Below are 25,883 nucleotides of genomic sequence, written 5' to 3'. Positions count from 1 at the left end.
AACTCAACGGTCACATGATGAATAGCTCTGCTTTTTCCCCCAGAACAGTTGTCTGTGTTTCTGGGTTTTGATGAACCATCTCTGATGTCAAGAGAGGCAGCCTTTTGTGTCCAAATTGAATTGCACTCATCTTCACATTCAATTAAACGGACTGAATCAAAGACTCTGGTCCACTGAGCAGACTGGGATGTTTCCTTTTGATGAGCACAAAGTGTTTCCATCTCAGCGAGCCCCGGGGATTTGTCTCAGTTTTATGCATCTCATCAGTGCGTAAACATGAAGCACTTGTGTTTTTTGCATGCTTTTCCTGCCCTCAGCCACGTCCAAAGCACCTGCATGGAGAATTTAAATTTCAAATGTAAACCCCCATGTTTTTTGTCTGCTAATAATGGTTTCTAAGCTGAGTTGTTAAGCTGCCAAACACTCAAGTTTGAGTGGGTTTCTGGCAGCGAAGCTTGGTCTTCTGAGACGCCTGAAAAGGTAAAAAGATGGTGATTTTAGTCTCCCAGACTACAGCTGCAAACAGTAATCAAGCCAGGAGCATCCATTGATGAGGAGTGTTGATGAAACATTCATTTTCCACACCAAGTAAACGTTAGCTCATGGGGCTTGTTCTTGAACCTTTTGCTTATAAAGCTCCACATAAAGTCCTCACTGAGCTCCAGAAAAACTCTCTGTTTATATGTCTTCCTCCTCTGGACTCCCCAAGGGACTGCAAAAGATCACGACGAAGAACAAAACCTCCCAGCTCTCTGCAGAAACCAACACAACTTTTTCAAACGACACAAACCTCAACGATTTGGGAAGAGGATCTTTCAGAAAAAACAAAAACAAAAACAAAACAAAACAAACAAAAAAAAAACATTTACCGGTATATTTAAACTGTTCAACAGTCTTCTTTAATCACCCAATAGGGGAGCAGCAGTGGCTGTAATTAGATGAGAATGACCTCCTTCTCCTCCTCCTCCTCCCCTTTGCTTTGCTCCATATTCAGAGAGCAACAGGTCTAAATCCTGCCGGCTGTGCGAAGCCAGTGGTTGTTGGGCCTCTGAGTTATTCTGTTTCTGCACAGAAAGTTAATTCAAGTGTAGCCCTGATGTTTCGAATGGGAGTCGAACACGCAAAGAGGCACCCTGGAGTGAGTAAGCCACGTTTCTTTCCTGTTTTTTTTTTTTTTTTTTTTTTTTACATTTTAGAAGAAATTCATCAAGCTTTTGGAAAACTGACTCAAAATCTGCTTTAGTACATAGAATAGAAACATGCGATTCTTTTAATTTTACTATTACAAATGATTTTTTGTCTCCAGTATTCGTCTCCAGCTGGTTCTAAGTTAAAGCGTCAGATGGAAGCGTATAGGTTAATTTAAATTTAATTGTGCTCACTTAAAAACTGAATACATAAAACTGACCTGATGTTCCTTTAAATGGACCGATGAGTCTTTTTGTTTGTTTGTGTGATGCTGGATTCAGTTAAGGCAGAGGACATGATGAGAAGTCTAATCATGCCTAATCTTTTCTGAGCTCTAATTCAGTCAGTTCAGTTGCTCCTGTTTGCTTTTAACAGCAACTGAGGCAGGATTAACCTCTAAAACACAAACTGACTAAATCCACTCGTTTAGGAAACCAGATTTTGGAAAAGAGTTTACTTAAAAATAGTGATTTTTTCCCCTCCTATGAGGGGATTATTTCAGACTTTTCTTTAAAAACAGCTCCACTGTCACAGAGAGGAGTGACAGAGCATTATAGGTTCACATCGTTCTCCTCCCCAGAGAGAGAAAAAGAAGGATGACAACTAGCAGAGCTCCTCAGTTTGGTGTATCGTACTGAAAACTAGACAAGCTGAGACAGGAGAGGGAGCAAAACCTCCTTCGTGAAGGACAGACAGGTGGAGAGAAAGAGACGGGCTGCTCGAGTCGAGCGACAGGCAGGAAGTCAGACGGATGAGTTTTTGGGTAACGAGAACAGAAACTGATGCTCTGCTCAAAACCAAATACACTGGCTCATACATGTAACAAAAAAGTAGTTTACAATTTTTTAGTTTAGAGTTTATGATCACTACAGAAGGTACAGCATAAAAAAACAATAATTTATGTCGCTATAATTAAAAATAAGCACCAAACCATCATTCAGCAGCTTTAAACCTGCTTCCTGAACCCTTATAGAGTGCTTCATCAGGCTTGTGTGTCACTAAAAGATCAACAGATTAAAAAGTGTTGATGCAGCTACTGCCCCTAATCCCAACAGGACTTTATAATAATCTTAAGGTTAAAAAAAGGCCAATATTGTGATGTATGGATTGTATAAGAAGTGCAAAAAAAACCAAAATAAAAAAATGGGAAAGCAGCTGCCAGTGGCTCATTGTAAGCACCATGGCTACCACAAACCAATGTCTGTCACTCCCTGACTGAACAAAAAGGAGACTGAAAATAAGTCTCAGGCCGTCTTTGTGCAAAAACTACAGGTCAAAAATTTCTAGGCTAAAATGAGGACAAAGAACAAAATTGTTTCTAGAATTTTTAAACTTTGTGAGTCATTTTGACCAGCTGGAGTATTAAAAATACACTTCCAGTTTGATGACAATATTTGGAGCTTATAACGCCAAAAATGAGTCAAAAAATAGAAAACCCAGAAAAATAATAGTGTTTTAGATGCCGTATGTATTATGCTGCCTTTCACTCTCCTACATCCAGCCACAGATTCATCAGGTTCATTAGGACCACAGGACCTGCGCTGTGGCCTGACCAGACCTCTAATTAATCCTCTGAGCTGCTGCTTCTAATCCTGATTTAAACCACAGAGCAAGCAAAAAATATGCTTTGAGTTTTCTGCTGAACTTTGTGGAGAATAACTGGAGTGTCTAATTTAAAATGCACGATAAATTAAACAAATGAATGGTTGACGTGAGGCGTACGGCTGGGGATAATTTACAAATAAACAAATAATCAAACAGCTGAATTAAAAGCATGTCACATTTCTCAAAATAAATCCATGTGCTTTTCCTGTTTCATTGAGCCCGAGGATGATTCAGTTGAAAAATATTGTTTTATTCCTGCTATAAGACTGGTTAACATTATTTTGAGTTTTTTTAAATCAGCAAGTCTGACAATAATTTAACAGTTTTCATTCCACAGCAGGTGGACCAGACAATTTTTTTGTAAAGTTAAGTTTTTATTGTTAAGACAAATTCCATAACCAAGAGTTTAATAAGGGGTTATTTATTTTATCTTTCAGAAAAATGTAAAAAATGCACCTGAGGACCCTGATGTTTTTGTGTCTATTTGTTTCTCCTCAGATCGTCCCTCAGATGTTCTTAATCTGCCTGGGGATGGGCGGAGCGTTCGTGTACCTGATCCGGCTGGCCAGAGGTCCACATGTAACGTAAGACCCTAAAACCTTTCATTAAATTTACTCAAACCCCCTTTTTTTTTTGCAACAGTCTGAGTCTCTGTCTATCAATAAAACCAGTTCTTGAGCTACTTGAGCTTAATAATTCTAGGAATACATTTTAATTTGTCCCTTGTGCTCAGAAATGATAAATCAAATCAAATGTTAAAAAGATGTTTGATAAACTGATACAGATTTTAGTTTGTGGTTTAAGTTTGCACTTGCGATGATAAGAATTGAATAAAAATAGTGCAGCTGTTGTTGATAATGTTTCATTTGTCATTTTGCCTTTTTAACATGTTCATTTTCAGTGTTTGAATTATTTAAACACTTTTAGTTGGGGATTAAATCTGTCACTGTCATTCCTGTACAGAAGATAAAATAAACAGGAAATTGCTCTATGAGATAAACAGGGCGAAATCTACATTGTAATCATACTTTTAAATTATTTAACCAGAGACCCATGTCTCTCTACTTATTTATTATTTCTTCCTGACATACAAATTTTAATACCTGGGGGAAAAACAAACAAACACTTTAAATTTCATTCTATTGGTGCTCACATTTCACTTCCTCTTACCGAACTCCTGTCAACGAAATTGTTCATTTATGAAATCTCATTATACTGTATATGCAGTTACTTAAATAAACCTGCCTTGTCCTTTATGCAGCTAATAAAATACATATTCTTTGCAACAGTGATTGTTTACAAGCTTTTATAAAATCAGTTAGAAGTACAATAGACTAGACTAGACTAGACTAGAGAATAGAATAGAATAGAATAGAATAGCCTTTATTGTCCCTCAGTGGGGATATTCTGATGTGTCATCAGCAATTACAGATAGGGTAAAAATAGAAAAACAAAGAATAAAAACAGTTCAAACATAAAAAAACAGATTTAAAGAGAAAAAGGAAGTGCGAATAAAAAGCGGCATGAGTCCCAATTACCAAAATACAAAAACTTGAAGTATACTTGAGAATACTGAATGTGTAATACAAGCCTGGACTACCTGCAAAGTACAAATTAAATTAAATTAAATTAAATTAAATTAAATTAGATTAAATTAAATTAAATTAAATTAAATTAAATTAGATAGAAAATTTGGAAAATCAACAACTGTGTTCTGAAATTTACCCTCAAGAGTTGAGTCATTAAAATGAAAACGTATAGGTTAGTTACAGTTACCCTCATGTGTTCCTTTGGGATTCCAAAGAGGCTCAGTTTCTACAACTCTCTGTGTTTGTGTGTTCAGCTGGAACAGGAAGGAAAACCCTGAGCCGTGGAATAAACTCGACCCCACGTACCAGTACAAGGTAACCCAGATCACACACAAACCGGGCCAATGGGAAGTGGGGGTGCTGAGGGTGCTACAGCGCCCTGCTGTGGATGACAAGCAGTAACATGTTAAACCTAGCATTTTACAAGTACTTATACAAAACGCCACAATACCCGAGACCAATACCAATACTAGTATTGATACCGGAGTGGATACTCAGTCAGCTGCATGCACAGTTGAAAAGTTTGATCCAGTCAGAGGGGCTGTGGGCCTGTAAGAAAGGACAACCACCTTGTTCTGAGTTAAAGAAAAATGTTTTTAAAGTCATTGTCTAATGCTTCAGTTCTAAATCAGTACCTGGTATCAACAAGTACCCAAACTGAAGTATTTGGTTTGAGAAAAAACTGCTATCGGGACACCCCTGTCCAGCAGTTTTGTGTGAGTTTATATTAAAGTATATTTTTATGATAATGACTTTCAGCTCTAGAAACTAAAACAGCTGCAGTTTGAGGATTATTGTTAAATAAAGTGTTTCTTTCTTCTACAGTTTATGTCCATCAACACAGACTACAAAAACCTGAAGAAGGAGGGTCCAGAGTTCTGATTCTCACAAACTGGAGTAAAAAAGAAAAGAAAAGAAAAGAAAAGAAATCCAAAAGGATCTGATCTGGGGTCTGATTTTCTCTTCCCGTTCTTCCGGACCTCGACACTGTAACTGGAGGGTGAATTGGATCCCAAATCAGGACTTGTAACAAACTCTTTAGTGTTTCTGAGCCTGTGTGTTTTCCAAAAAAAATAAAAATAAAAATGCTGCTGGTCACCAGGTAAATGTGACCCAGACTGTCGCAGATGTTTAGTGAATAATGAGGCATTCGTTCTGACATTTACTGAAGGATAATAAAGTGCTCCTGCAGCTTCTTCCTGTTTACCAGAACCTCTGATCAGAGCTTCCATTGTATTTAAAATCATACTTTGCTTTGTAGATATGTTAAAAATGCATTGGTTATGTAATTTTACTGTATAGATTGTTTCTCATCTGTCATCCTGCTCAAAAATCAATTCAACAGCAAGAAAAAAAAAGCATGGAAAATAAAGAAAATGATCCAAATATTTTCATAGTAAGGCTCCAGACATCAAAATAAAGATTTGAAGCAAAACTAACACTGACAAGTTTATCAATCTTCCTTTCTTTACATTTTTAACTTTCCAAGTATTTTATAAAGTTGCATGATTCATGTCACTTGTTCGGGGTCAAACGTTCGACACGTGACTGAGCTGCCACCAAATTCAACTGTTACTCTGTCAGTGTGTTGATTAGACTGGGTTTTATCAGTAAAGAAACTTGTTGTCATTCATGGAGGGTTTTTCTTTCACACACGACTGTTTCAACAGACAGGTGAGCTTTTATCAAACACCTGCGTGGAGCTGCGTCAGATAAAGATCTTCGCAGCACAGCTGTCAGTCAGAGTCTTATGATGTGTGTGTGTTTTTTGTGTGCATGTGTGTGTGCGAGCAGCCTTTGATCAGCGACAGCACGGACAGGACTGAGAACAGACATCCTCTGTGTGACGCTGACAGCAGAACCTGAACAAACTAAACCGACTCTGAGTCGTGTTTCCATCCTTTGACCAGAAAATGACTTTGTTTACGCTGATTCAGTGCAAACATCACCCACGAGCTGATTGTAAAAACATTTAGCCTAAAGTCATCCTAACAGGAGTCATGAAGAACCAGACGACTGGAAGTAAAACCACATTATTAAATGTTATATGGCAGAAATGGGGTTTTAAACATCTGGTTCCTCAGTTTCAAGAAGGAAACAACAGGTTGATTTTTACGGTCTAACTTTTTGAAATAACAATTTAATTATCTGACTAAATCAAATACATGAACAGACAAGAGATGCACTATATTTTCTTTGATTTCTCTATTCTCTTTGAGGGCCTCTCAAAACTTAATTTATTATCATTATTCTTAATAATATCAATAATATATTTTATTTAGAGGTGCCAAAAAGACACTAAACAGGCAGTGGATACATGTAAAACTCATCATGTAAAACTCCTCAAGAGCCGGTGTCCTGCATGTTTTAGGAGCTGCCCTGGTTCGACACAGCTGAACCTAAGAAGTGCTTGATTAATAAACCTCTGCAGACCTTGACGGCAAACTGAGGAGGCAGCACTCCTTAGGTTCAGCTCTGTTGAACCAGGGCAGCTCCTAAAACATGCAGGACACCAGCTCTTGAGGACCGACTTTGGACACCACTGATGTAAAACATCAAAAGACTAAAACATGCATGTAAAAACATAAAAATACTAAATAAAAGCAGCAATAGAACAAAAACCTCTAAGCCAACTAAAGTGAGTTTCTTATTTTGGGAGGCAGGAGTTTACTTTTTACGGTTTTCTGTCCACTCCTTATGTCTCATTATGACCATAAATTGTATAACGAGCTTATATATTTGGGTATGCCATGTGAAGGACAAAAAAATGTGTCACTTAAACAATCACATAAATAAACAAACTCTTCCACAACAGATGAAGCACATTCAAAGACTGTCACTTCAAGAAGCAGGTAAACATTTAATCCTGAGATCCTCCAGTTTATCTACTGTTTTGACAATTAGCTCTTTGAAAAAAAAAACTTTTTGCATTGGAAGCAAAATGTAGAGAATAACTCAAGAAATTTGCGTTTTTGTTTTTGAAAAATCTCCAAACATAACAAAGCTGTCATTTATATGAAGATGCGTTTTATTTTAAGCCTTAAAATCATTCAGGCTTACTTTTTTCTGTGTTTTAATAAAGACGTATGAATAACAAACTGTTATTTCACCATTTTTGTGATGATTGCAGAGATTACAGTAGATTACAGTAGATTATAGTAGATTACAGTGGCAATAACAGGAAGTGAACTTGTGTGAGGAAACTTGAGCTCAATTGATTTTCTAAAAGTAGTTATAAAAACTTTAAAAACCTGACACGGAGCAGCTTTCAGGTCGTGAGAAATTTTGCTCTCTCTCTCTCTCTCTCTCTCTCTGTGTGTGTGTGTCTGTGTGTGTGTGTGTGTGTATGTGTGTGTGTGTGTGTTTGTTGTGTTTGCAGCTGAGAACGGTCTGCGTCTCTCTGACCTGCGATTCAGCTGCCTTTTGTCCTCGGAGCCTCGGAGACATTCCTCTGTCAGGAACAGAAGCAACGGCCGTCATCTGAGGACAAACAAACAAACAACAATAACAACAAAAGACAAAAAGTGGGCTAGAAAACAAAGATGTCTGATTCAAAACAAAACAAATATCCAATTAGGGTTTTTTTTTTTTTGTCCTCAGGGCTGATTGATGTCCTGTTTTGTTTTATTTCCTCACAAGTCTGTAAAAATCTTTCTCATGATGAAAAACATAAACATAAAAATGAGATTAAAACAAAGTTAAAGGTGAGACTAAACTTTATGATTCTGAGTGTGTTAAGATTTAAGTGTTAAATAAACTGAAATGTGATTTCAGAAGTTTTATTGGTGAAGGATTTTAAGTCTTTCTGATAGTATGTCTGTTTACTGCAGCCCCTGATCAGTAAACAAAGAATATATCACTAAAATCTAAAACACAAAAAGTGTCCAAACTGTTTTTCCCCCTATATGTCTTACTAAGGTCAGTTTCTTAGATTCCTAAGAAAATCCATCCATCCTGCATTTTAGCTTCTGATGTGTATTAAAAAAGACAAACATTGTTGATGTTCCCACGGCTCATAAAAATGTAAGAAAAAAGCTCCAAGGAAGTTGTTTTATGTCATAAAACCATTTATTTATCAGATTCATGTGATTTTATCTGGGCTACTTTTTGTTTTACTTTTTTAACTTTTTTCATTTATTTAGTAGCAGCAGTTTATTCTCCTAAACTGGTTTCTTTTCATTTATATTTGAATATGTTGCCAAGTCAGTGTCTGTAATTCATGACAGTTTTTCTGACTCTGAGAAGTCAAACGAAATAATTCAGGCGTTTGAAGTTGAATCCAAATCACAAGCAAAAGGTGTCTCAAAACTAAATGAAAACAAAAACCTCTGAGGCGACTGTCTTCCTGTCACAACTGTCTTGGGATCGACTTTATTTTCTGTTCCCTGAAATAGATGAGAGGAAATGACTGGAGGAAATTCCATCTCTTCAAACAGTTTGTAAAATCAGAGGCTCCTCCTTTCATTACGAAAAGAGTTTTCCTGTCATCCGTGACACAGAAGCAGTTGTTTAGGCTCCTGTAAACATTTACAGGAAAGTTTTAGCAATTAGAGTAAGATTTATTACAGATTTCCTCCCTTTCTCAGTTAATAAAAAGAAAAAAATGAAAAAGAAAAACTACAGAAAATAGTTTGTAGACAAGAGGAAAGATGTCTGTGGTGTTGAAATGTTCAACTCTTCGTATTTTTTGTGTAACGTTGACTTTTTACACAGAAATTACACAGAAATTACACAGTCTTGCTGCATGACTCATTTGTTGACAAAATGCAGAACAAACAAAAATAACTGCACTTTCCTCAGAATTAAAAACTAACATCATGTTTGATGTGAAAGTTTACAAAACATCACCTTCACTTCAGGATGTTACTGTTAGCTTGTTGTTTATTATTATTTTGAATATTATTAATATGGATGAGACATGTCAAAACACCAATTATCTGATTCATTTAATCAAAATCTGTTCACAAATATGAAAAACTACATTATTTTTGTTTGACTTTTAAAGAACACGTTACTGTTAAGATGCAACTAAATGACTCACAACATGACACTGTTGTAAAAAGATCAGTTTATTTATTAACATGACATTTATCATAATTACTACATTTCCTATTAAGATTTTCTATATTTTTGCTGTACATTAACACTCAGTATCTGTTTATACACGAGCCATCATTTATGGCAAAAACATAACATAAATAAAAGCTTTCATATTTGGATTGTTAGTGAATATTTGATAATTAAAATACACCAATTACAGATGTTAAACTATAAAATTTTAAATGTAAAGGACCATTTTACCATATTATGCTTTTTTGGGGGGAGAAATTAACAAGAAATCTGTCATTTTTAACATGTTTACATCATATTAGACTGATAAATCATCTGATATGTTGTCATTAGGACATGTAGCAGTACACAGGACCTAATAAATGGTTTGACATCACAGTTCTACAGGAGACTGGTGGACTGTGAGAGAAACAGCTCATTATCTGCTGTGTTTTTAATGATCAGAGAATCCTGGCATTGGGAAGGGCCGAGCAAACCGCTCCACCTGCTGGCGGAGCTCCGCAATGTTCACCGCGGTGTCCGGGTCCTTCAGCAGGAAGGACTTGAAGGTGGCCAAGTTTCCTGACAGGAGATACTAAATTCAAGCAAACAAAAGTTGCATCAGCCCAGTTTGAACCAAAAGAAACCACCTCACCAGTTTTTTTCTTAACTTCCAGCGCGATCTTGATTCCTTCATCAATGAAATCCACAACCTTTTCAAAATCAGCCTCCTTAAACTGACGAGACGTCAGAGCTGGAGTTCCTGCAGATAAACCAATAACAACAAACCGTTTAAAATAAAACAAATACAAAGTGTGAAGTGTTTTGATTTTTACAGCTCTGATTTGGGGTTTTTTCGGCGCGGTGTTCCTTGGCCCTTTCACAGTGTCTGCTGGGAATGGGCACCAGTGACCCCCACAACCCTGAAAGAAAGAAGCAGGTAAAAGATCTTGGATGGATGGATGGATCTGTTTTTACCCAGTCGGAGTCCTCCTGGTGTGAGTGCGCTCTTGTCTCCGGGACAAGTGTTCTTATTGGCTGTGATGGACACCAACTCCAGGACCCTCTCAGCTCGAGCCCCGTCTATCCCACGGGGTCGAAGGTCAACCAAAACCAGGTGGTTGTCTGTTCCACCTTAAAAAAAAGATTAAACAGTTTGATTTATTATAAACTCACTTTCATGCTGACTCACTTCAAATTTAGACTTTTTTTTCCATTCAGTTGTGGAGTTAAAGTTAAGTGAACTTATCTAAATTCATAAAAACAGAATTCAAAACAGGCTGCAGGAGTGAGAAGAACAAAACATTGCATCAGATATTTGAGAGGAACGTGCAGCAACAGTAGAGCTTCTGAATATAATTTCATATTTTTAATATATTTGTCAAAATATAAAGTTTTTACATATGTCCTAGCTTATGTTAAAACCCCCACCTGACACCAGGGTGTAGCCTTTCTTGAGCAGAGCGCTGGCCATGGCTTTGGCGTTCAGCAGCACCTGAGCAATGTACTGTTTGAACATGGGAGTGGAGGCCTGCAGAGACACACGGCATCCTGCATGACGGAGGGACTCCACCTCGGAATACGTGAACGTTTTAAACATAAGGTACAAAAACTTTATGTATTTATCTCTGCTGAGCACTGATCTGGACCTGTCTGAGAGCGACAGCCACCCCGGCGATGGCGTGGTTGTGTGGTCCTCCCTGAAGTGACGGAAACACGGCAAAGTTCACCCTGTCCTGGAGGTCGTAGAGCACCTCCCGACCCTTGGCGTCCACGGATCGCACGCCTTTGCGGTAGAAAATGAGGCCGGCTCTGTAGAGTGAAACAAAGTCAATAAAAATGGATCCCATTTATTATTATTATTATTTTTTTTTACTTTGTGATCAATGCATGCACCTTGCTCCCCGCAGAGATTTATGGGTGGTGGTGGTGACCAGGTCGGCGTGTTCAAACGGGGAGGGAACAGCTCCAGCTGCCACCAGACCGCTGATATGAGCCATATCTGCCAGCAGATACGCATTCAGCTCCACACACAGCTGAAAGACACACAGGCTCACTAAAGACTGATTTTTTTTTTCATACTCTGCCACGCTGCAGGTGCTGGGATGGTGAACCTTTTTCATGCGTGAATAGTCGATGAGGCGAGCGTAGGCGCTGGTTCCTGCAATGATCAGTTTGGGTCTAAAGAGGCGAGCCGTCTTTTCCAGCTGCTCATAGTCGATTAGACCCGTTTGCGGCTGAAAACACAGGCAGAGAAAGAAAACAGCGTTTGTCTCCCTTGTTTCAAAATTTTCCTTGACAGCTTAGTTTAGAAAGGTTTGAACTCTACTCACATTCAGCTTGTAAGGCATGGATTCAAAATAAATGGAGGTGGCTGAGATTCTCTTGGTGTCTGTCATGTAGCCGTGGATCAAGCTGAAATAAGACAGAAAACAAAATGTTCGTTCTTACTGAGATTATGGAAGACTAAAAGTGGATACACACAGATTATCTAAAGGATTTGCTACAGTCAGTTGGCTCATCGTGGCACCGTGGATGCTTTGGTAGCCAAAGAAAGACCTATTCAATGTCAGAAAGGTGGTCATAATGTTATGGATGGTTGCTTTATTTGTGAATCTTTGAGAGTGACAAGCATAGGCTGAAATGTTACAACATGTGTGTTTATCAACAATACAAGTGTTGAGATGTAAAGTAAAAGTAGTTAAATCTATTAATATTCACTTCTTGCAAATGTATAAAACTGTATTACATAAAAGGTAGATACCAGCCAGCCATCGTATTAACTTTATACAGAGTCTGACTGTGAAGCCTGAGCGGCTCATTTCTTCCTGTTCTCTGACTGTCATTTAAAAATCTGCTCATTTCAAAGAGGTTTTCAGTCAATGACAGGTTCAGAATTTATCCCTTTAATCCTACTTGATGTTGGGCCTTAAAAAGTGTCATTCATTTTTATGTAGAAAAGATTCAAATAACAAAAATAAAACAAAAATACTTTGAAAAAACAAGTAAAAAGAATTGCCTGAATTGGGATCATCGGGTTTGTTCAAAAAGGTTTTTTTGAAACTGAAACTGGGAAAAAAAAGAAATTTTAAAAACTAAAAACTACTTGTCAGATTCTATTTTTTCCAGTTTCAGTTAAGTATATGATACAACAGCCTGCCATACATTTATTCATAATATGCCACGGCCTGCCATACATCTTTGATTATATGATACAACAGTATGTCTTATGTTAATTATATGATACAACGGCCTACCATACATTTAATTATTTGCCACAATAACATACTTCATTGATATAAGCTGCTTATGTAATGGGGAAAATATATTGACAAATTCATTATGATAATTTCCTGAATGCTAATTATCAAACCATAAACATAAACATTAAATATCAGTGATGTTTTAAAGACATTTCCAGTTCTCACTTCTATGAACATTCTTTATTATCGGTTTCAAAAAATCTTTAGTTTCAAATTTGTTTTTCAGATTCTAATTTTATTTTTCAGTTTTGTTTCAAATTTCAAGCAAAAAAGTTTTTAAACAAATTTTAGGACCCAATTGAGCTTCATAGATTTCCTCCACAAGGTTTTGTTTGATTATCACCTTTATCGATCAGTTTTTTAAACCAATTATTGCAACATTTTAAACAATTGGTGATGTCTCTGATAGTAAGTAAGTAAGTAAGTAAACTTTATTTCTATAGCACCTTTCACAGACAAAAAGAAAAAAATTGTGTAGGTCTTCTGGACGGGTTCTTAACCCGTCCAGAAGACCTACACAATTTTTTTTTCATTTTGATTTTTTTACCTGGATTACTGAGATGCATCAGGACTTTCATAGACAAACATCACAAAGTGCTTCACAGAAAGCAAAAATAATTAAAAACAATAAAACAGATCACAGATATAAAAACAACAATTAAAACACAATAAAAAGCACTTAACTAAAAGCCTGTCTGAATAAAAATGTCTTAAGATGTTTCTTAAGAGTCAGTAGAATCTGAGCAGTAAAGGGACAGAGGGAGAGCGTTCCAGAGCCTCGGGGCCACCACCTGAAAAGCTTTGTCTCCACTGGTTTTATAATGGGTTCGAGGGACCACCAGCAGCATTTGATTAGAAGACCTCAAAGTCCTGGATGGACAGAGAGGCTTCAGAAGGTCCAGTATGTATTTGGGGGCCTGACCATGAAGTGCTCTGAAAGTTAAAACTAAAATTTTAAAATGACTCCTCAAAGTCACAGGGATCGAGTAGTAGATGCCTTGTTCACTCACTGTCCTCCATCAGGCAGATCCAGGCCCATGATGCGCTCATGAGGCTGCAGCACAGACGAGTAGGCTGCAAAGTTAGCTGGAGATCCGGAGTACGGCTGCACGTTGACGCCCCACAGGGTTGGATCCAGACCAAAGGCGGTGAGCGCTCGCCTTTGACAGAGCAGCTCGATCTGGTCGACGACCTCAGCGCCTCCATAGTACCTGAGAAGTTCTCACACACTGAGTTAAACCTGACTGTGACTATTTGGATTCCACAGGATCATAATGAACTGCTGCTTATTTTCCTTCATTGGGTTGTATTATTGTGGCGAACGCTGATTCAGCATTTGCAATGATAGGTTTGTCTTAATTTTTTCGCAATTATATTTTTGCAATCAAAGTATTTGTGCATATTTTTTGCTTTTTGTTCAGCTCAGAAGATAGGTGCTTTGACCTTTAATTTTAGTAACGTTCATACTCTTCAAAAAATATCTTTCTAGAAACACATTGACTGAGATCTCTTCAAATCCTTCAAAATATTGAGTGTTGTACTTGTAGCTTTTAGTTAACATTTTACTACTTTTAGCCAGTACTGTTCTATTTTTAGCTACATGTAGCTTCTAGCTAAATTTTTACAGCATTTAGCTAATGTTGTGCTACTTTTAGTTAAACCTTACTGTATTTAGCTAGTGTTGTACTACATTTAGCCAACATTTTATTGCATTTCGCCAGTGTTGTGCTACTTTTACCTAAACTTTTGACATAATTTTCTAGTGTGCTACTTTTAGGTTTTAGGTATTTTTACCTAAAGCCTTTTGCCAGGTTTAGTACAGCTAAATTAATTTTGACTGAAACTTTTGCTCAGTTTACTGTACCATATAGAATACAGCACATATGTTTTATTCAGTTTCAAATGGGGTCATTATCATTGCATGTCATCATTTTGCACCACTTCCTGTGCAGCTGTGTTGCCTTGTATTGCATAATCATGTGTCAAGTTTACTGAAATTTATTTTAGTGAATGGCATCATCCAGAACCTTCAGGTCCACACTGAAGGTTCAGCTGTTCCACTCAATTAAATTTGACAAAATCTGAAAATAATAATGATAATAATAATAATAACGTCAGTGAGGATGATCTTTGATTGTTGTGTTTACCTTTGTCCAGGGTATCCCTCAGAGTATTTATTGTTCAGACAGGAGCCTTGTGCCTCCAGAGCTGCACGGCTGCAGAAGTTCTGACAAAAACAAAAGAGCAAACTGTCAAAAGCTGCACATACAAATCAGAACACTGTCACTTCCTAAAAATAGTCTTTGTTTACCCAGAAAAGACTGAACAAAGAGGATGGAACCACATTATTATTATTATTAACAATCAGTTATGAGTTTAAGTTCACGTCTCTTACAAAACCCAGACGAAACAATCAGAATACAAACCCAAGTTGTGTGATACAAGATCATAAAGAGGATTGTATATTTTTTTTATATAAATGTAATAAAAATTGCCTTGAATCTTTTGTATAACTGTAGCGAGAGCTGCAAAAAGAGAGAGAAAAGCAGTGAATGCAAATGAATTTTCCTCATGTGTCAGTTTTTCTTTTTTTCTCACACTCTCACTTCAGCTCATATTTCCTCCGACTCTTCCTCTGTATCTTCTCCCCCTCCTCCCAAAGTCTCATTATTGTACTCAGCCTGTCACAGCTCGGGGATCGCTCAATCATATAGTAAGGTTTAAATCCAGTCCCCTGTCTCAGAAAAGAAAACTCCATCCTGACACACACCGAACCCTCCTCCCCACATCTCAACTCAAAATGTGCAGATCAATAAAAAACATCACTGAGGAAAGTAATGGGATAATTTGACAGCGTTCTTGTAGAAAAAAACAGACTCCTCTGGGAGGGGAACTGCAGAGGAGAATGACTGACAGAACTTGAAGATGAAATTCTCTCAGAACATCATTGTGACTGATGGAGCTGTAGATTTATAATTGTGGAAGACCCCCCCCCCCCCCACACACACACACACAGCTTAGATTAAATCAGCTAAATAAAATCCAACGAAGCCTCAGAAAACAGTTCAGTTCTTGTTTTCAGTGCTGAGGAAGAACCCTGTGCAGAAAAAAACTTGTTTTTCTTGTTTTATACCTTCCGGTCCACAATGCACTTCTCCTCAGCACAAGCTTTCCTTATTTACAGACACACGGTCGATCAAATTAGATCTATTGCACACATTGTTTGCTGAATGATAACACTCCTGTTTGTTGTTTTAGCTCATATTAACTATAGATCACGTGGAACAAGTCAACAAAAAGTAAAGGAAAAGATGAAATGTGTTAAGTTGAGATGTAAAAAGATGGTGGACCCAAACTATCAAAGCCTGATCAGACAGTGAAGTAGATTGAGAAAGTTTTATATAAATCAAATCATAAGGCCCTTTGTATGCAGAAATCACAACACTGGAACAAATTTACTGCCTCTAACAGTGATTCGACAAAAAGACAAGAGCAAACTTGGACCTTATCAACATGAACCTCAGAAGTGAAATAAGAAAATGAAGAAAAGCAAAACACAACGAAAAACTAAAAACAGACAGAAACCTGTGGCGGAGTGGTTAGGGGAGTCGTCCTGGAACCAGAAGGTCGCTGGTTCGATCCCCCGTCCAGCCGTCTCAGTCGTTGTGTCCTTGGGCAAGACACTTCACCCACCTTGCCTACTGATGGTGGTCAGAGGGTCCGGTGGCGCCGATGCATGGCAGCCCCACCTCTGTCAGTGTGCCCCAGGGCAGCTGTGGCTACAGTGTAGTTTGCCATCATCAGTGTGTGAATGTGAGTGTGAATGGGTGAATGTCTGTTAGTGTAAAGCGCTTTGGGGTCCGGAGGGACTTGAAAAGCGCTCTATAAGTTCAGTACCATTTACCATTAAACAGCTGATCTTCACAGTATCAAGAACATGATGCATGAAACTGTTATAATTTAAAACAAAATGGAAAAAAAATCCAGCCAAAAGTAAACCCTAAACCTGAAAATAATAAACTCACTAAAATCAAACCAGCTTAATGGTTTACTGAATACTGGTCTGAACAGAGCTTACCTGTCAGAACCAGCTGTTTCTGCAGCACAAAGTCAAAGTACAGAGCAAATATCTAAACAAATATCACGTTTTTACAACAAGCTGGTGCTCATTACAGTTTTAATTAAACCTGAAAATGCAGAGGAAGGTGCAAGTTTAATGAAATTGTTTTTTTCATAATGTTATGGTCTTGTAGTTTAGATTTATTTATTTATTTATTTATTTATTTATTTATTTATTTATATGTATCTCATTCTTTCAATGAATATTTCACCTTTTCGTTCCTCACCAAATCTTTGTGTTCTTCATCCATCAAACTACAGTTTCTGCAATATAACCCATTCAAATATCAGAGCACGTGGCTTTATTGATAATAGTGGGCTTTGTCTTTGGTGTTTTTAACGTTTACACTTTCCAAAATATTTAACTTTATTTAAAACAAAATTACCCGAAATACATCAAGGTCGCTTCAGTTTCTTTAAAAACATCAATGGCTGTGAAATCTGCTTCATTAGCTTACTGTTTTTGTTTTGCTACCTTCTGCTACTTTTAGCTATAGCCTTGAAACTACCTTTAACTTTTGGATTTTTAGCTATCATTGTCCTGTTTTTTGCTGAGTGTAGCTAAATTTAATTAATGGTTAATTTAATTTTAGCTTTAGCATCTGTTTTTGACTATTAGTTTAGCATAGGTTTTTCTAATTATTTTACTTATTGTTTTGCCCTTTTTAGCTTTAGCATAATTCAACTAATTTTAGTTACTGTTCTGCTGCTTTTAGCTCTTTGTGATTTTAGCTTGAGTTCTGCTGATTTTAGTCTGTTAATCTTTATTCCAGTTTCAGCTTCTTCAGCAAATTTCAGCAGAATCATTTAGAACTTAGCATTCAGTCTAAATTTTTATAGAATAAAAGCACTTTGTCTGATTTTCTTTTCTTTTCTTTTGTGTTATTTTGGTCACTCTGTTTGTGTTTTTGGACATTTGTCTTTGCAGCTCCTTTTTTTTAAATCAGAAACTTTATTTCTACACTCTCCTGCTGATGCCAGCTCTCATTTCGGCCTCCCAGTCTTCTTCACCCTTAAATCAGATCAGTCTCCTGGCTGTTTATTTAATTTTATTATTATTATTTTTATTAAATGGTGGGTGTCACCTCTGATGCAATGAGCTCCAGTCCCCGACACTGCCTGTCCTTCTCCTGCTGCAGAAGGTTCCACATTTCTGGGTCATCCTGGGAAAGGGTCTCCTGTCCGGTCCATCCACCGCCTCCACTGCCTAGGTTTTTTCTGGACAACTCCGAGGTGACCGGACCCTCTTTCCCCCCTAAACACCCCGAACCTCTTAGGATGAGGGGCTGCATCATGGGGGAGAGGATGAACACAGAAGGGTCATAAAAACAAACAAACTGATCAATAATCAGTCTAAAACATTTCAACACAAACATCCTGGACAATATTGTGTTGTTTTCATAATACTGTCTTTTGAAACCTTCTTAAGGAAATGCATTCAGAGAAAAAAAACAAACATTCTGTCCCCCAAAATTACTTTAACACATTTCTGTAGAGGTTCAGAAACAAAGAGACAGAATAATGTGCCTTTTGATGTTTGAAATAACCCATCAAATAAAGAGCAGTGAAACAAACATGTGACTCCGTGAAGCAGTTATAGAAATGCTGGGAGTGAAAAACTGCAGGAAGTGTTCTGTTTGTCCAAATGTTCTGTAAGTACGTGCTGCTTTGGCCCAAAACGCAGATTAAAGTAGAAATATCTGTTAATGGAAGTCTTCTCTCATCTTTGACAGACAGCATCACTCCTGTGTTTGCAGCTTTTTACTGTTTAAAGCTGAATTTTCTTTAGAGAAGAAGAAACTGAACTCATTTCAAATTCCAGACCTGCAGCTGCTGCTTGGTGGTCGACGCTGCCGTTTTGTAACTGAGACTTATTTTTTCCAGAAAATTGTAGTTTCTTAGTAGAAACGTTGTTTTTTTATAGTGTTCCATTGACAATGAAAGTTAGAGAGATTTGCAAATCATCAGTTTTTATATTTTACACATCTCAGTTTTGAGCTTTTAACAGGCAGCTAAAGATACGTTTATTTTCTCTGGCTTTTTTATTTTTGCAAACAATACTTTGGAAGTTACCGGTATCGAACCATACAATACAGCGCTTTAGGTTCAATACACAGTTGTATCGAACAATACAGATTTTTTAAAATTTTATTTGATCCACTTGTCTTCTGAAGGTGCTCTGTGTTAAAGGATCAGTGGATCTGTGTTCGACTACTCCACCTAGGCTGCACTTTTGTGAGAAGATCCGCTGGAAAATTTGCTGTTTCAGCAACATTTAATTTAAAAACTGTACTTTTGAGGTTAAACAAATGTTCATAATTAATTTACATAAATCACAAGTTAAAAAGGGTATTTCTCTTTTTTGTATCGAAACAATATCGAACCGTGAGACTAAAGTATTGAACCGAACCGAATCGTGAATTTTCTGTATTGTTGCACCCCTAATGTATACTTTTCTGCATTAAATTAATTATAATGTTTTTTATTTTAATATTTTTTAGTTGTGTTTTGCAAGTATTTACTTTAAAACAACTCAGGTTATTTTAACTGTGCTTTATAAAAAAGTTAAATTGAGCTTTTCTAACTCTAAGTATTGCTCGATGCATGGACTTCAGTTAAATGTCCTTAAAAAATTGAAGCTCGTGGACAAAACCACTATTTTTGTTTTGCAGACAGTTTGAAAATAGAAAAAAAACACACACACACTGTTAAAGCAGACAGTTCTGCAAGCAAGAATGTGACATGCTGACCTAAGTTTGTAACATTCAGTGACTTATTAATGAATGTTCAAACATGCAAAAAGAAAAAAAAATCCTTAAAGCCGTATTTTGCATCTGTTTTAATGAATTACTAGACAAATGTACTTACCCGCAAGGCCTGCCGTAGCGACAAGGAAAGCATGTTTGAGACAGCCTGAGGTCTGAAATGAAAAACCTCCAGGGTTCAAAGAGTGAAACTGAGATCGAACTGGAAGGAAGCCAGGGACATGCGTAGTCTGACTCGCTGATAAAATAAGCAAAATATCTGTTTTTTATCTCAGACTGAAGGAGTTCTTTAAAGAGAAAAACATCCAAAAAGTAAGCACTTTAAAACTGCTAAATAAATAATTTACACTTGAAGTCAGTTTTTGTTAATAATTATAAAAGAAACGTTTCTAAATATGTACAGGGTTTTCTTTGAGTGACTGACTAAGAGATTGTCAAAAGAAATCAGTGATTCATGTTGGTGAATTTTAAGTGGAACAGCTTCAGCAGAAAACTTATTGTCTAAAAGTTCTTGATAATTGGGCCGATGAGAGCAGTTTCATGTTGCTGATGTGAAGGTTTTGGTTCAAACTGCAGTTGTTTTGTTCAGCGTGTTTTAAGTTTTTAGTCTTTGCTGTTTAAAGATGAGATTTTGATGGATGCATGAGGAATGTACAGTATAAACAGTTCCAGAGTCTCTGAGCTCATCATCCCAGGTGCTGCTGGTTTGGATCTGCCTGAAAGTTGTGATCCGGGCAGACTTTCTGCACCAGCCTGTAGTCGGTGCCGGTGAAGGCGATGAAGATGCAGATGACCTTATAGGGCTTGGCGCAGATCCAGGCAGCTTGGGACTGGGTGTTCTCAGAGTAGCAGGTCTGTCCCGGGTCATACATGCAGGGCTTGGTCTTCTTGGACCGGTTGGTTCTCTGGTACTCTATACGACAGTTGAGTTCAGTCACCATCATCACGTCCCTCTGGGGTTTCTGATGATCGGGGGGAGCAGAGCTGGTGGACTGAGGGGGGCTGGAGAGTTGGGATGTCAGGTTCGGAAACACGACTGAGTTTCTGATCTGGCTGCTCTGAGCCGGGCTATCCAGAACCTCCCATCCCACAGCTTTGGATGGTGGGACGATGCTGACGGATATGTTGCCCAGACGGGACGAGTTGTGACGGAAGTAGACGCTGAAGGTTCCGTTGATGTGGTCCACGATCTTCCCCGTCACTAGGAGGCTGAACTTCATGGTTTTCACGTTAAAGTAGAAGTCCCCCCAGCCCAGGATCTTCTTGGCCTTGGGGGAGGTTTTAGCGGGACTCTTGGATTTGGGAGGAGGCGGCCGGTACAGGAACTGGTCGGGGGCCTGTGAGAAGTTCTGGGGCCAGCCGTAGGGACCCAGTGAACCGTAAGTGGGCGTTTTGTGTTTGGTGGAAATGATCTGCAAGTCTTTGGAGACGTGTTTAACCTTCAAAGATGCTCCATCAGCATCTTGTCCTCCTGCTGCTTCACCCTCCCTCCACTGGTCACTTTTCAGGTCTAGAGGCTTTAAAGACTCTTGTACCTGTACAGAAAAAAAACAAAACAAAACAAAACATATGAACCTTTCTTTTCAAAATAAGTAAACTGGTCACCATTGTGATACCTTAACACTGAAAATGAGTCATAATAATGAGATCCTGAGCTCATGACCATAAGAAAAGTTAGAGAGTCATTGCTGACCTACACTACAGGAAGAGTCTGAAATGACTGAACTATTGAATTTAATATGCCTTTATTTCCTCTTTAGGTATGAGAAACAGGGAAATATTGAGTGTACTTAATGTAGACGGTGTTGTGTCTCCTAATTTGTTAATAAATCCACCTGCACAGGAGTTACTTCAGTTTAATTCAGCTTTGTCACAACCATCACCTTTTCCACTAGAACCAGTTCAGGCTGGCTTGGTTTGATTCGGTACGGTTCAAAGCCCTTTTCATTAGGCCAGATTCATGGAACCAGTCCGTTTTTAGTACCTACTTTGTTGTGGTTTCAAGTGGTCCCAGTCGACACCAAAATGCGAGGTCAGAACACTGTTCGTCACTGATTGGTTAGGGGTGGAGTCACTGGTTGCGTCTGAGCTGCCTTTACAACAACAACGCGAGGCGCAATTTTTTTCAATTGTAGCAGCAACATTCACAATGGCAGAACAGAGATCCACAGCATGGTCCAATACAAGGTGCAGGAGTTTTTGTGCTTGGTGGCAGAGGAGAAAATTCAAAGTTAGCCAGATGGGTCGACTCGCAACAAAAAAGTGTTTAAGGAGAAGTCGGAGCTGATGGCCACTCTTGGCAATGAGAGAACCCCGCAGCAACGTCGGGACAAACTGAAAAAGTTGAAGTGCGATTACCGCATGATTAAGGACCAGAAGAAGGAGCAGTTCAAACCGGTTCAAACCTACTGCTACGTTTAATGGTTGCCTACAAACAGCATGACCGCCACCATCAGGCAAATATGTGTGACGACGATTTTCGGATTGTGGAAATGCCCAAAACACACCCATTGGAACTGGACTGGAACGTCAATGGAAAAGCACCCGAACTGACCCGTTCCCACACTGACCGTACCGACACTACATTAGGTGGCACTAGTGGAAAAGGGTGTCAACTTTCCAAACCCGTGGTGGTGCTTTTGGTTTCAGTAACTAAATATAAAAAGTAAAAAAAGAGTTCCATTCAATACAGTCAGAACAAATCCTTACAGACAGCATTAATATCAGTATGTTGACTGCACAAACACTGAATTTGCAAAATAAATCAATTGAAAGTGACAGAAAGGATGGACCGTCAACGTGACAACACATGAAGGACACTTTCACTGTAGCTTTATAAAAAGCTGCAAATAAATCGATTAAAATAATTATTATTCAGTGTTTTGTTTCTAACGGAGAGCAGGAATTGATATTGACTGGGATCGATAGGTTATTTCCTTTAGGCAAGGAGGCGTGTTAGATTAAAACTTTCATTTTTTTTAATTTGTCCGTTTGTCCTTGGTCTCCTGGTCGCTTGTTAAAACTGTCAATCATTCTTTCATCCAACCTTGATGAAGGAATGAATCTAACGACTTGGTGATCAATGTGCTGGAGAATATGCTCTATTATATATAATTACAACATAGAGTTCAACATTCATTCCCTCTCCTCTTTCCTTCGTTAAATAACCTTATTTAAATTCTTATGTAGGTTCAGATTGCATACTTGATTAAGAATTGTATTGTTGGTGAATTTCCTCCATCTCTACTCATGTCCTCTTTCTTCTTGGAGTTGTTTTGAATCTTTTTGGATAATTGTCATATTTAAAAATGTCATCTCCATTTATTGTCTCCTATTCTGTGAATCAGTCTTATCCGTATTACACATCATGCATAAAAACACGCACAGAAACTGTGCATTTTCATAAAAATTAAACAAGACAGAGCAGTAATATTCAACGTCTTCCAGAGGTTGTATGTTGCTGTTTAATTCCGTTACAATGATAAATGCTGTATAATTTTTAAGATATTAGTGTTGCTTTATTTTATTAACCACTGCACAGAATAAAACATTAATCACAGAGAAAGATATGAGCGCTTCTTCCAGCCTGCAACCCTCTTAGATAATAAAATAACACTTTTAAAATCAGGCAATTTCCTGCTGTTGTGTCCAACAAAAGACACAAATTTAAGTGAATAAAATCATTGGCGAGGATGTTAACGTGGGGAATACAGATTTGATTAAATAACACTGCTGTACAGTTTGCATCGCAAATTACATTTTAATTAAGGACTTAGAATTTGTTCCATGATTGCTTATCACCAGCCATTTGTTAGGTGAGAGATTTAGACTTGTGCTGAAAAAGGACAAAGTTGTTCTTTTCTGTTAAAACCTTATATTGCAAGATCTTGCATGATATGTTAGTGTGTAAAGTGTGGAGAATGACTATCGGCCACTGACACCAAATTGCAGCTCAGTATCTGCAGAACTGACTGAGTCATAGCTATGCTTGGGTTGGCTAAGCGGTGGCAGCCATCTTGAATTAGGGCAACGCTAAATGTTAACCAGATGTGCATCCATTCAATAAATCTTGAGGGGTTCATTAAAATCTGTTTAGAAGTTCAGGAGATATTCTGCTAACAGACAGACACAGCTGTGGTTCCAGTAATTATGGGTTAACAGCGGTTAGGTACAGCTAAATTGAAAATTCAAAATGTAGGATATTACAATCAAAAAGTGAGCTAAATAATGAAAATGTGTCAGTGATATTAGCATTTTATTTTAGACTTGGCGCCCCACACTGGTGGCCATCTTGAATTGGGTTTACTCGGAAAGTTAACCCGTAGATGTGTGAAATGATTACATTCTTGAAGTCCACCCTCTGGTTCATGAGACATTTTGCGAACAGACAGCAGGAGATAATCCTGTGGTGCGATGGACTCTTCATGCTGGTTCTGATGTTAAAAAGTGTTTCACACTTGTTGTGCAGGACCGCTCATCATTACGTGGTCAGAGCAGACAGAAAGTTTAGGTGGAACCTGGGGATAAACAGCTGCGAGGGTATCATTATTTCTCACAGACAAATGAGATGCTTGGCTCCCCCCCTCCCTCCTACAGCAGCCTGTGTCAGTCTGGGCCTGCTGCACCCAGGTGAGCTCCAGCTGTGCTCATTGTTCCAGGCCCCAGAACCTGCAGCTCTGTGCTGTTCTCACCTGTTCTAATTGGAGCTGAGGATGTGACAGCCGTGTCACCGGCTCAGTGTCAAGATGCCAGCACAATGACTGCAGCTGAGCTACAGCGGAGGAGGAGTGGATGCAAGCACAACACATGTGAGAGAGCACCTGCACAGGCAAAAGCTGAAAAAATACTAATAATAAAACCTGAGGGGAGTGTTTGTTTTGTTTAAAAGGCAAGAAGATTCTCACCACAAGCTGAGAAGATTTTCAGGTTTGTTATTGTAAAAAGATTGAGAATATTTGAAGCAACAATCAGTCTGAAAACTATGTTTTGATCTGACAAAGACTGAAGTTGCTTTAAAGTTTTCACGTGACAATGTAAGTTAAAGTCAAATGTTAGATGCAAATAAAACTGGAACTGTTTTTCAAAACTCTCACAGCAAAAAATAAAGAAATAAAAAAATTAAAAGGCACTAATTTCACTATCATCAGAAACAGTCATAAGGTGACAAAATCAGCGCAATTCGTTTTCTTATGATGGTGTTTTCTCTGCCCTGAAATCAAAAATCTTTGCATTTGTTTTCAAAAATGACAAAAAATATCAGCAGTGGTGACATGTTAAAAGTTGTGATGCTTTATTTATTTGCACTCAGATTTGTTGACTAAAAGCTGCAGATGAGCCTCTGATCAAAATGTTTCGTTTACATTAAATGCAGACCCACATTTCTGAATACAAACCGTAAACTCTTAATCTGCTCCTTTCGATATAATTCAGGATTGCTTCATGTTTTATAGCTTTTATAGCATAACATGTGAAGAATCAAACTTTAGAGACTAAAAAGTGTTTTATTACTAAGCTATAATGTAAATATATAAAAGATTCTGCAGGAATATATAATGACTGTAAAGCTGAGTATTTGTTTCAACTTTCCAGAACCAACTCTGAGTCTTCCTCGTGCTTCAGAGCAGCAATGGGGAGACGAGCAGAGCAAAGTAAAAAAGAAAATAAGTCTTTGTCATTCAGGAATTCCTTGTGTCACTGAAGCAGAGCGAAGGTGAGCTGCTCTGCCTGCAGTGTGAGAAACATGAAGACTTTGTAAATAACGAGCAGCAGAACACACTCACCGTCCAGGGAAGGAGCCACAAACAGGTGATGGCAAAGTTCAAACCCAGACTCCTCATTCTGCGGCAGCGTTTCTCCATCCAGAGAGCAGATCGCTCTGTTTCTCTGTCCGAGTGATTTACTGGATTAAAGCCTGAATCTTTCACTTCCCTGCTGGAACAGACTCTTAAAAAAATCCAGCAAGATTGGAAGAGAAGAAGCTCAGCTCTCCCCCCTCCTTATATTGCTGAGCTTCTGCTCCCCCCACCTCTCTCTCTCTCATTTTCTCTCTTACTCTTCTCTTCAACACACAGAAACACACACAACACACAGAAACACACACACACACACACACACGGCACGCAACTTAATATGAGCAAAATACTTTTTAAAAGCATTACCTCAGCAACATTTTTTTCAAAAAGTAAGAACCCAGAAGAGGGAAATTCAAATTTGCTGAGGGCTAATTGATGACTGAAACTGTGCTGTGCCCCACACACACACACACACACACACACACACACACACACACACACACACACACACAC

General features: G+C 38.1%; 3 protein-coding genes across 4 annotated transcripts; 1 reads left to right on the top strand and 2 right to left on the bottom strand.

Moving 5' to 3' along the window:
• The first annotated feature begins 992 nt into the window (after nucleotides 1–992).
• On the top strand, nucleotides 993–5,827 carry LOC106536296 (NADH dehydrogenase [ubiquinone] 1 alpha subcomplex subunit 4-like 2). The gene is made up of 4 exons (XM_014033504.1): nucleotides 993–1,138; nucleotides 3,292–3,377; nucleotides 4,637–4,697; nucleotides 5,208–5,827. Exons 1-4 carry the CDS (start codon nucleotides 1,097–1,099, stop codon nucleotides 5,262–5,264), a joined length of 246 nt encoding a protein of 81 aa, XP_013888958.1. The 5' UTR covers nucleotides 993–1,096; the 3' UTR covers nucleotides 5,265–5,827.
• A 3,611-nt stretch (nucleotides 5,828–9,438) lies between these two features.
• On the bottom strand, nucleotides 9,439–19,808 carry LOC106536297 (serine hydroxymethyltransferase, mitochondrial). 2 transcript variants are annotated; one of them, XM_014033505.1, is made up of 12 exons: nucleotides 19,682–19,808; nucleotides 17,899–18,099; nucleotides 14,842–14,921; nucleotides 13,705–13,905; nucleotides 11,765–11,846; nucleotides 11,546–11,668; nucleotides 11,328–11,467; nucleotides 11,081–11,243; nucleotides 10,863–10,962; nucleotides 10,410–10,565; nucleotides 10,087–10,194; nucleotides 9,439–10,013 (listed from the first exon to the last, which is right to left on the bottom strand). In XM_014033505.1, exons 1-12 carry the CDS (start codon nucleotides 19,712–19,714, stop codon nucleotides 9,886–9,888), a joined length of 1,515 nt encoding a protein of 504 aa, XP_013888959.1. In that variant the 5' UTR covers nucleotides 19,715–19,808; the 3' UTR covers nucleotides 9,439–9,885. The 2 variants fall into 2 exon arrangements, with proteins under 2 accessions (XP_013888959.1, XP_013888960.1); XM_014033506.1 differs by lacking the exon at nucleotides 13,705–13,905.
• Nucleotides 19,809–19,840: 32 nt separating this feature from the next.
• LOC106536299 (neurexophilin-4) lies at nucleotides 19,841–25,562 on the bottom strand. The gene is made up of 2 exons (XM_014033507.1): nucleotides 25,359–25,562; nucleotides 19,841–21,113 (listed from the first exon to the last, which is right to left on the bottom strand). Exons 1-2 carry the CDS (start codon nucleotides 25,434–25,436, stop codon nucleotides 20,265–20,267), a joined length of 927 nt encoding a protein of 308 aa, XP_013888961.1. The 5' UTR covers nucleotides 25,437–25,562; the 3' UTR covers nucleotides 19,841–20,264.
• Nucleotides 25,563–25,883: the final 321 nt, after the last annotated feature.

Source organism: Austrofundulus limnaeus, unplaced genomic scaffold (genome assembly GCF_001266775.1).
Source record: "Austrofundulus limnaeus strain Quisiro unplaced genomic scaffold, Austrofundulus_limnaeus-1.0 Scaffold1759, whole genome shotgun sequence".
NCBI lineage: Eukaryota > Metazoa > Chordata > Actinopteri > Cyprinodontiformes > Rivulidae > Austrofundulus > Austrofundulus limnaeus.
The sequence above is the reverse complement of the archived record's forward strand: the minus strand, read 5'-3'. Positions and strand labels throughout refer to the sequence as shown.